Here is a 10,846-nt window from a genome sequence, read left to right as displayed (position 1 = left end):
TCATTTAATTTTGAAACAAAAATCATCAAAAATAAACTATGAAATATGGAATAAATTATGAAATATGGAATAAATATAAAATAATTATGATCATTAAGAAGTAAATTACAAAATATAGAACAAATTAATTTAATTCGATAATGAAATAAGTGTAACCTGACAATACTATCATCTGGAAGACTCCCATTAACAAAAAATAAATATAAAGGATAACCTGACAATACTATCATCTGGAATACTCCCATCAACAAAAAATAAATCATAGTGATCAAAACCAGCATTTTGAAATCTTTTAGCATCATAAACTTTTTTATTTAACCGAACTATCGCTTTAACATTATGTTTGCGGAAGTATGCAAAGTATGATTCAGGAGCATGCTGGGGATAACCTGAAAATATTGAAAATAAAAGTATGATTCAGGAGCATGCTGGGGATAACCTGAAAATATTGAAAATAAAAGTATGATTCAGGAGCATGCTGGGGATAACCTGAAAATATTGAAAATAAAAGTATGATTCAGGAGCATGCTGGGGATAACCTGAAAATATTGAAAATAAAAGTATGATTCAGGAGCATGCTGGGGATAACCTGAAAATATTGAAAATAAAAGTATGATTCAGGAGCATGCTGGGGATAACCTGAAAATATTGAAAATAAAAGTATGATTCAGGAGCATGCTGGGGATAACCTGAAAATATTGAAAATAAAAGTATGATTCAGGAGCATGCTGGGGATAACCTGAAAATATTGAAAATAAAAGTATGATTCAGGAGCATGCTGGGACCTGAAAATATTGAAAATAAAAGTATGATTCAGGAGCATGCTGGGACCTGAAAATATTGAAAATAAAAGTATGATTCAGGAGCATGCTGGGACCTGAAAATATTGAAAATAAAAGTATGATTCAGGAGCATGCTGGGACCTGAAAATATTGAAAATAAAAATAAGAGCAAAAAAAAAAAAAATTTATTTTATTCAAAAAATTTATTTAAAAAATTTATTTAAAAAATTTACTTTTAACAAATAAACAAAGGTTAAAATATACCATTAAAAATCTTGGTTTCTTCATGGGGTCCAGCAAGTGCAAGGAATTTTCCTAACATATTTCAAAAATATTTCAGAGCTTCGTTAAAAATATTTAAACTATTTTTGAGATAAATTATGAAAACATCGAAGATGCTTTTACAAAGTAAAAATAAAAAATAAAGCAATAAAGTAATTATTTAATTTAAAGCAATTAATTTTTAATAAATTTCCGAGTTTTGGCAGCGTGAAGGTGTCTCATAGCTAAATTTTGAATTTATATTTTTATCAACAACATTTTTATAAACAACTAGTATAAAAAACACAGCAAAAACATAGACACAGCAAAATAGACTGCATTTAAATAGTACACAAATGAAAGTGTTTTATCAACACAGCATGAAGCCAGAGTAATAAAGGATGAATTTGTTACAGAGTTTGAATCCGTCACTTTTTGTTACTTATCTTTAAACACTGCATTTAATATTCGGAACTTCTCACTTATGAAGTGAGCGCTCTACCACTACACCACCACCGTAAATAGACCAACCAGCATATTGTTTTCAATTTTAATGCAGAATATTTATAAAAATTCACTTCTTTTTTTTATTAAAAATCAAGGATCTTTATAAGCTTTTTGATGTCTTTTTTACCAGGCTGATCTATTTTCAAATAACTTTTTTTTTACAATATTAAACACTCACTAAATAGAAAACAGATTTAAGCATATACTAAATATTGGACAATTGAGCTTAAATTAGGCTTAAATTAATCGCAAAAGATAACCACAGCACACAAAAAACACTAAGTTATGATTTTTTATTTAGATGGAGGGGGTTAAGGTACACAAATACACATACACACATATGCATGCATATAAAACAAAATTTTATTGTATTGAAAAACCTAAATAAAAGCAGTTTTTACATAATAAAAAATTACCAGGAAGTATCCAATTAAAATCACCATTCTCCACTCTCTATAAAAAAAAAAAAACTGAAAAGCTAAAAATAAAAATATTCGCTTAAAGCAAAAACAAAACAAAAAAAAACCTCATAATGTTCATACTCCATGGGATCAAAGTGTTCAAAATCAAGAAAACCATGTTGGATTCCCTAGAAAATTAACACAAAATTAAATTAACCATGTTTGCTTCCCTAAAAAATCAATACAAAATTAAGAAAACCATGTTGAAATCTCTAAAAAAAAATCAATACAAAATATGAATCATATAAGTATTGAACCTTTTAGAAAAATTTCATTTATATCTATGTTAATATTTTATTTCCTGATATAAGTAAGACCATTGCTTTTCTAATTAAATATCCAATAACATTTTATTAAACTTTATTAAGGGTGATTTACCAAGGATCTACCCAAGATCAAATTTCATTCTTCTTTTTTTTTTTAAAGCATTGATCAATCTGATTGGTTTTATTTTTATTTTATTTTGACAAATTCATTTTTATCAAAGCTGCAGCAACATACCATAACATACATTTCTTCCTTGGTCAAGGAAAAAATACATGTTAAAAGTCAGGATGAAGCAACCTTTTTTACTCTTTGTGATGACATATACTTTTGCTGTATGTAGCTTTAATGTATATGCACTTTATAAATATTTCTACCAAAAATTTAAGAGCTTTTCCACAATGGATTTCAGTCTGCCTGAAAAAAGATTACAACAGCGTGAAAGATCAACCTAAGTCTGGAATATAACAAATATACTTGAAAAATTTGTGCAAACTTCAAAAAAGTGGCTTTTTTGTTTGGTCACCAGGTAGATAACAATCTTAAAAGAATCTTTTAATTTTATTTAATTTGCTCTTTCTAGAAAACACCAATGGAAAATTAGTTTATGAATAACATCAAAATCAATAAATCTTCTTTTAATAATCTACTAATAAAACCCTAATAAAAATGTATGTAAGTACTGGGAACTACTTGCAAATAAATTCTAAATTGTGAAGTTATTTTTACATAAGGGTGTTTATTTTATATGGGTCTTGATCAAGAGCATAACATTTTATAGTAATCTGATAGTTTAAGGTTTGAACAAAAGAAATCCAAAACATCTCACCCACTCAAATGCGAGGAAAATTAGTTGTTGTTTTTTTTAAAAAAAAAAATTTAACCTCCTTATAATAGATCTAAATTTATTTTGAAATCAAAATATCGTCCAATGTTCAAAAATTATTACCATGTTTTGGATTAGAAAAATTTATAATCAAGGTTTTCCACCAGCCTAAAGTATTTGTGAACTTCAAATAAACTTCTAAGAAAAATGATTTCCATTGAAGTTATATCAATTTTAAAACATTTTTAATCATATCAGAACTATGTGACATTAGAATGACATTAGAAAATTATGATGACATTAGAAAATTTCTTTGAAAATAAAATAAAATTTGAAAACAAAAAACCTTTTTTACACCATTTAAAACATCAAGTATTGTTAAGTTATATGTACATCCACCAAATGAAGCATCCCTAACAAAAAATATATATATATATAAAAACTTTAAAAACTTTGGAAAAAATAATTGAATACAAACATTTATAAAAAGTTCAGTTTTCTGTCGGAAGAACATAAAAAAGGAAAACATAGCCTACAACAAAAATATTGAAAAGTACTGGCAACTAATTTGTAAGTTCAAAAACTAAAACAAAAAACGAGATTGCTATGACAACTATGCTTATTATTACTATCATTATTACTACAATTAAAAATTTATATTATAACATTTATATTAGGAACTTAACATCTAATTTTTAATAAACATTCATCAACTAATCATTATCAATTGACAAAAAAAACCTATTATAATTTTTAAAAACAGAATTCATGAAAACAAATATTTAACAAACCTAAAAGGTAAGTATGGAGGATTATAAACATCAACAAGTATCTTGTGAGCATCTTCAGGGCTCATATTCAAATGTATTACCTAAAAAAAAAAGTTAAATATTCCATAAAATTATGCACAGCACACAGGACTGGTAGAAGAGCAAAATTATAGGAAATTTTTTTGAGGAGAATTATGTAGATAAACATGACTTTTTATGCAACATTCTGCAACTATGATTAAAATTTCATATAAAGTTTAAAAATAATTCTTGAGCATCAAATGAATAAAAAAGCTGTTTTTTCAAAAATCAATAAACCTATAAAATGATTATCTGCTAATTTCCTCATTTTTCTTATTTATATATATAACCAATATTGAATAATTATTTAAAAAGCTAGTTAAAACAGAATTTACAATTAGAATCATTTTATAAATAAAATACCAAAAGGATGATCTAGTTTTATAAAGAACAAAAACCATGATTAAAAATTTGGTAAAAATTTTTAACAAAAGACTAATAACTTTCAGCAAATTTATTGATGTTGCTTTACACTCCGTAAAAAATCCCAAACGTGATCAAAATATTTTTTATTGTTCATATTATTAACTTTCAAGTTTTTCATTTTAAAGAATTATAGTTCTTTCAATAAGTCTTTCCCACAGTTGGTCAGCTGTTAACGAAACCCTTAAAAATGAATGTCTTTTTTGCTTAATAGCCTACAGACCAAGAAACTAGTTTTTTAAATAAAAAAAACTAAGAAGGAAACAAATCTATAAATTTTATTTAGCACATCAATCTTATTGAAATTGCTGCTTTTTAAGTATTAAAAAAAAGAAAAGCTAAACAATTTTTTTTTTTAAATATTATCAAAACTATTTAGTTTTAATTATTGCTTGTTTTATGCTTTATTGCCTTTTTAGAAAAATTCCGCATGGGTTTTTTGGAGCCAGCATGCCACTGACTTGAATATTAAAAAAATTCGGAAATTGTAAGGAAAATGTGCATCATTGATGAATCTTATTTCACTTTGGCTCACAGCACAAATCAATGGCAATAATATTTTTTACTCAATATGGACATACTAAAATATAATGAATCAATATGGATATACTAAAACTCAATATGGATATACTAAAATATAATGAATCAAATCCTATATCTAGCTACCTTGACTCGCTTTTTTCTTTTTCATTACACCCTGTTATAATACTACCAACAGCTAAATCATAAACACTTATTAATAACATTTTTATAAACTTCAACTCACCTGACTAAATCCCTGGCAATCTTACTATTTCAATATCTGATTATATGGCTCAATTTCTCTGCATTCCTAGAAAAACTAACCACCCTAAAAAAAGTATATCTTCCAGGCGATGCTTCAAGAACTTTAACAAAAATATATTTATTGAAGATGTTTCCAACATTAACTGGGATCTCTATATTAAAAAAGATGATGTAAATCAATCTATCAGTTTTCTTTTAAAGACATTTGAAAACATACTAGAACAGCATGCTCCATACAAAAAACTATGGCTCTACTAAGCCTCATATAAGGCTCTAAGCTATGCATAAAAGGCTCATTTTTGAAAATTTTTGAAGGCTCTTGATGATAAAAAATTTGCATGTGGTGTCTTTGTAGATCTACAAAAAGCTTTTGATACAGTACACATGCATTCTATCCTACTCAAGAAATTAGAATATTATGGAATCAGAGGAATACCTCTTAAATGGTTTACTTCCTATTTTCACAACAGATCTTAGTTTGTCTCAGTCAATGACTCAAAATCTACTCAAATAAATTGTTCCAATAGTATCCCTCAAGGCTCAGTATTAGGACCACTACTTTTTCTTCTTTACATAAATGACCTTAATAACTCCATTAAATATGCAACTCCTTACCATTTTGCTGATGATGCTAACTTGCTCATTATCAACAAATCTTTTAAAAAAAAAAAATCAAATACATTAATCATGATCTTGCCAATCTAGTTCAGTGGCTTCGCTCAAATAAGCTTTCTCTCAACTCTAGCAAAACTGAACTGGTCATATTCAAATCTAATAAAACAAAAATCAATAAAAATTTAAACTTTAGATTAAGTGCCCGGAAAATCATTCCCATAAACTCAATCAAATATCTTGGAATTATATTTGATTCCAGCCTATCGTTTGTATCCCATCTTAAAGACTTAGCCATAAAATTAAGCAGATCAAATGGAATGCTGACTAAAGTTTTTGATTATGTCAATCTGGAAACACTGCTAAATATATATATATATATATATATATATATATATATCATGCAATTTTTGGCTCACATATACGGTATGCTTGTCAAATATGGGGACATCTCAACAGTAAGCAGTTTTAAGGATATCCTATCTTCAAAACAAAGCTTTAAAAATAATACATTTCCAGAATTACAAATTCAATCCTAATGTGCTTTATCTTACTTCTAAGATCCTTAAACTATGTGACCTTATTCAATTCTTGAATTGCCAGTTTGTCTGGAATCACCAACAAAAAAATCTACCTCTTACCCTCAACAATTTCTTTCCCAAAAATGCAAATAACTGATACTATCTTTGATCGATTGATCATCTGAATCTTGCAGTTTTAAAACATCGTTCTGTCACTTATGGATATAAGTCCATAAAAAACCAAAGTATAAAATCTTGGAATAACCTTCCCTATGACCTAAAAGCTCTCATTCAATCTATGTTTTTAAGAGTAACCTATTCCATTCCTTCCTAATCAAATCCAGTTAATAAATCCAAAGATCTGTGTATCTGTGTATAAGTGTTTGTGACAAGTGCATGTGAATAAATGTGAGTGTATATATGTATGTATGGATGTGTATGTGTGTATGTGTATGTTTGTATATATTTATGTGTGTGTATATATATGTGTATGTGTATATAAGTATATATATATGTGTGTGTGTGTTTGAGTAGTGTATATATATATGCGTGTGTATACGTATACATGTGTAGGTGTATATAATATATACATATATAATACACATATATAATATTATTAAATGCGTGTATATGAATTTATGTTTGCATGTGTATCTATGTATGTGTACATGTGTGTATATACATATATTTGTGCGTATATATATATGAATCTATATATATGTGTGTATATTATGTATGTATACAATTATTGTATACATACATAATATATGGGAAAATTTATAATTTTCACGAATTTTTATTAAACACCATTAAAATAATATGAATGAATAAGTTGATTGAATGCTACTGCGAAAATTGAATAAAACATAAAACAAGTTTTCTTAAATTTCTAGCCTTTTAAAAAAATATTACTATTTTTTTGCAAATGCATTAACAACTTTTTAATATAAAAAGTAATTATCAAATAAATAGAGTTTTGTGTTTATTTTGTATTTTGTCTATTTAGATGTTGGAAAAAGACAAGAGTAATAAATTTAAAATAAGATAATTAAGATTCCTTTTTTGAAATTTGCTTATAAGCAAATACTATTTAATAAAAATATTTTTTTGAATTGACATTTCTTTTTTTTTTTTATTTACTACTTGTGACAACTGCATCAACAATAGCAACCCTATCTTCTGGTGACACTTATTTTCTTAGGTTTTTGTGGTAGCAATATTTTTTTTTCCTAAAACATTACAGTAGTGTATCTAAAACATTACAGTAGTGTATCTAAAACATTACAGTAGTGTATCTAAAACATTACAGTAATGTATCTAAAACATTACAGTAGTGTATCTAGTGTATTATTATATAGTATTCTGTATTTTTCAGTTTCAGTTTTGTTTGAATTGCTAATAAAACAAAAAAATTATTTTTAGAGCAACTGAAAGAAATCAATAATAATTTAGTTCAACTAAAAACTCACATTTTTATATTCATTCAATTCACATTTTTTATTTCCTTGAATTTTTTTTAACTCTTTGTTTTATTTTTGTTTTGCTTTGTTCAATTATTACATTTTTTTTTTACTGTTGTTGTTTTGTTTTTTATTACTTTGAATACATTTGCTATTTTTTAGATAAAACAAACCTTTTTTTATCAATTTGATTAGAGTGTAGTAAAAACTTTTAAACATTCCTTGAATTTGAACTATTTTTCATTGCTTATCCTAAGAACCTTTTTTATTAAGAAGTTGATACCAACAGTGACAACTTGTAGCAATTGTTTTTAATCCCACATTTATAATGAAAGTTTTGACAATAAATATTATGAAAAGTATTTTTTTTAACTGCATTTTACGCAGTACTGTACCATCTACCATCATGATTTTTTGTTTTTGTTTTATTATTTTTAGAGAAATAAACAACTGTCAAGTAATCCATATAAATATATAATAACTGATTGTATTATATTATAATATAAATATTTAATATAACTGATATTATATTTATTATTATAAGTAGTTGAATTTATTTAGCTTTGTTTAAATTTATATATTAATTCGTTATGTTTATGTTTATCCTTATAATGGTTTTGTAACTTTTTCCAACACTATAAAAAAATATTGTATACAAAAAAAAAACAAATTTGGATTATTATATTAATTAAATTTTTGCATCTTGAATTCAATGTTTTTTCTTTTTTCTTTTTTGTGTATTTTAAACAAACTATAGAATTGAAGTTTATAGAGATTGTTATAAAAGTTCAATCAACATTTTTCTTTAATCTTCAATCATGCTAATAATGACATTATTGTGTACTGCTGAAAAGTGGTTTTTGTGAAAAGTTTAATTTTGTAAGTTTCTTGAATTTACTTTTTTAATCATAAATAAACAATAAAGTAAACAAGAGAAATAAACATAAGCAAGTTAAAGAAAGTTAAGTTTGAATCAAAATTAACAATTTTATTTTATTAAAGTTCTAACTTTTATAAAATTACAAGAATTAATGACATTAACAATAATAGTACTTAAATTCTGTGAGATGATGATAATTAGTTATTTATTTCTACATTTATGCTTACCTTAATGCTAGTATATTCAATGTTTTACAACTTCTTATAGCAAGTATTAGGGTGCATCCAACGTCCCATACTTTCAAAAATTGATCTGTCCCTATTCTTAAAACTTTCTATTTCTCAGAATAAATTTAACAAAAAAATTTAACAGAGTGTCTTGTTCTCACAAGACACTCTGTTAAATTTTTTCAAAATTGAATGAGATTTAGGGGGGCCACCTCAAGCCTGAAACTTGCAATGAGACCCTAAACAGAAGAAAAAAAACTTTATAAAAAAATGCTTCTTTTGAGACCCAACATGACATATATTTGAAAAACTTTTTCCCTCTTAAATCTCATTCAATTTTGAAAAAAATTTAACAAAGTGTCTTGTGAGAACCAATAGAAAGTTTTAAGAATAGGGACAGATCAATTTTTGAACGTATGGGGTGTTCGATGCACCCTAGCAAGTATAATCAATATTTTACAGATTTTAATTCTAGTATATTTAATGTTTTAATATGTTACAAAATACAAAAAATAATACTTAATACATTAAATAATAATAAATAATACATTAAAAAAACTATTAAAGAAATCAAGAAAAAAAAATTCTTAAAAAAAAAACTATTGTAAAACAATAACGATTAATGCATTTACGAATAGAATTGACAAGTATTTTTTTTCTACAGCTGCAAACAGTACATCTTTTACTGAAGATGAGCTGCACGTTTATTAATTAATTCGCGCTTTAGCAGCTACAAATATTTACTTTTTAGATACTATTTGTCATAGATGTCATAATTTAATGAAAGCAACCTTCTTTCTCTTTTTCTCAATTTTGATATCAACTTACTTGCTATGAAATGTTTTTTTTACTTAAAGTTTATATTTCACAAACCATAAATTTGTTGGTATTGTTTGTTTGTTTTTTAATTATTTGTCATGTTATCTAAAAATACTTATTTAAATATATTATTATTACTATTATTTCAAAACACTTAATTTACACTTAATAAATTACACTTAATCCCTGTTATTAAAAAAATCATTAAAAGTTTAAAAGAGGAAGAACACGCTACTAGAAATTAAAATGGAGTAAAACTGCTAAGAATAATAAGTAAAATTCATTTGAATAAATGTACAAAATTGTTTTGAAATTTTCATTCCGCAAAATTAAAAATGTGTTTTTTTGTTTGAAACTTAAGAGTTTAATGATTTTACCATATTTGGACCATATTATAAGTTATTATGATGAAGTAAGACCATATTATAAGTTATTATAATGGAGTAAGACCAGATTTTTGATGATTCTAAAGAAGTTACACTATTATAAGTAGGAGAAACACATTATTAATACCAAAAAATATAATAAACAGGAAAAAAAACAATTAAGTAAATCACATGACCTCACACTCAAAAATAACCAATAAAATTTTTATATTTAACAGATAAAAAAAGTAAATGATTGAGTTTGTAAGGATCTTTTTTTAAGAACTTATAAAAAGCAAATTAAAAAAATTATAAAACAAATTCAATAACAACAAGTCATAAATAACAAAACATAAATATAAACACAGAAAAGCTGACAATAGAAACTAATGTCTTTTACTCCCCATTTGTAAAACCTTTGCAGTTCATATCGATACTAGTGCAATTATGTCCCTCACAAGGTGAGGGGCAGGTGGTACTTTAGCATTGGTGAAGGGGGCTCAGCAGATATATCAATACACACACACATACACACAAAAGCTTAACACTTGTATTTAGTTAGGTTCTTAAAAGTATGAATTTTTGGACCACTGCGTAAACCATTACCCGCATTTTTCTCACAGTTTTTGCTTGGTAATTAGATAGGTAAACATAATTTGATTTACATTAATTTAACTTTGTTATAAAATTAATTTAGAATCAAAAATAATTAATTCCGAAATCATTTGAGTTCTAACATTTATTTGTTAATTTTTAAATAGTATTTAAAGTTTGAAAATACTATGGTTCTGAAAAAAGTTT

At 25.5% G+C, this 10,846-nt stretch overlaps 1 protein-coding gene across 1 annotated transcript in view; it reads right to left on the bottom strand.

Moving 5' to 3' along the window:
- LOC100201174 (dual specificity protein phosphatase CDC14A) overlaps nt 1-10,846 on the bottom strand; it is a 65,574-nt gene that overhangs the window by 33,422 nt on the left and 21,306 nt on the right. Inside the window, exons 5-10 of the mRNA XM_065801691.1 lie at nt 3,893-3,972; nt 3,448-3,514; nt 2,077-2,139; nt 1,967-2,003; nt 1,047-1,097; nt 215-389 (exon numbers count right to left, since the gene is read on the bottom strand). Coding sequence (XP_065657763.1) covers nt 215-389; nt 1,047-1,097; nt 1,967-2,003; nt 2,077-2,139; nt 3,448-3,514; nt 3,893-3,972 — 473 coding nt within the window. The remainder of the gene's footprint in view (nt 1-214; nt 390-1,046; nt 1,098-1,966; nt 2,004-2,076; nt 2,140-3,447; nt 3,515-3,892; nt 3,973-10,846) is intronic.

The sequence above is a fragment of the Hydra vulgaris genome, chromosome 07, assembly GCF_038396675.1.
Source record: "Hydra vulgaris chromosome 07, alternate assembly HydraT2T_AEP".
NCBI classification, from domain to species: domain Eukaryota; kingdom Metazoa; phylum Cnidaria; class Hydrozoa; order Anthoathecata; family Hydridae; genus Hydra; species Hydra vulgaris.
This window is presented reverse-complemented; position numbering and strand designations above follow the sequence as displayed.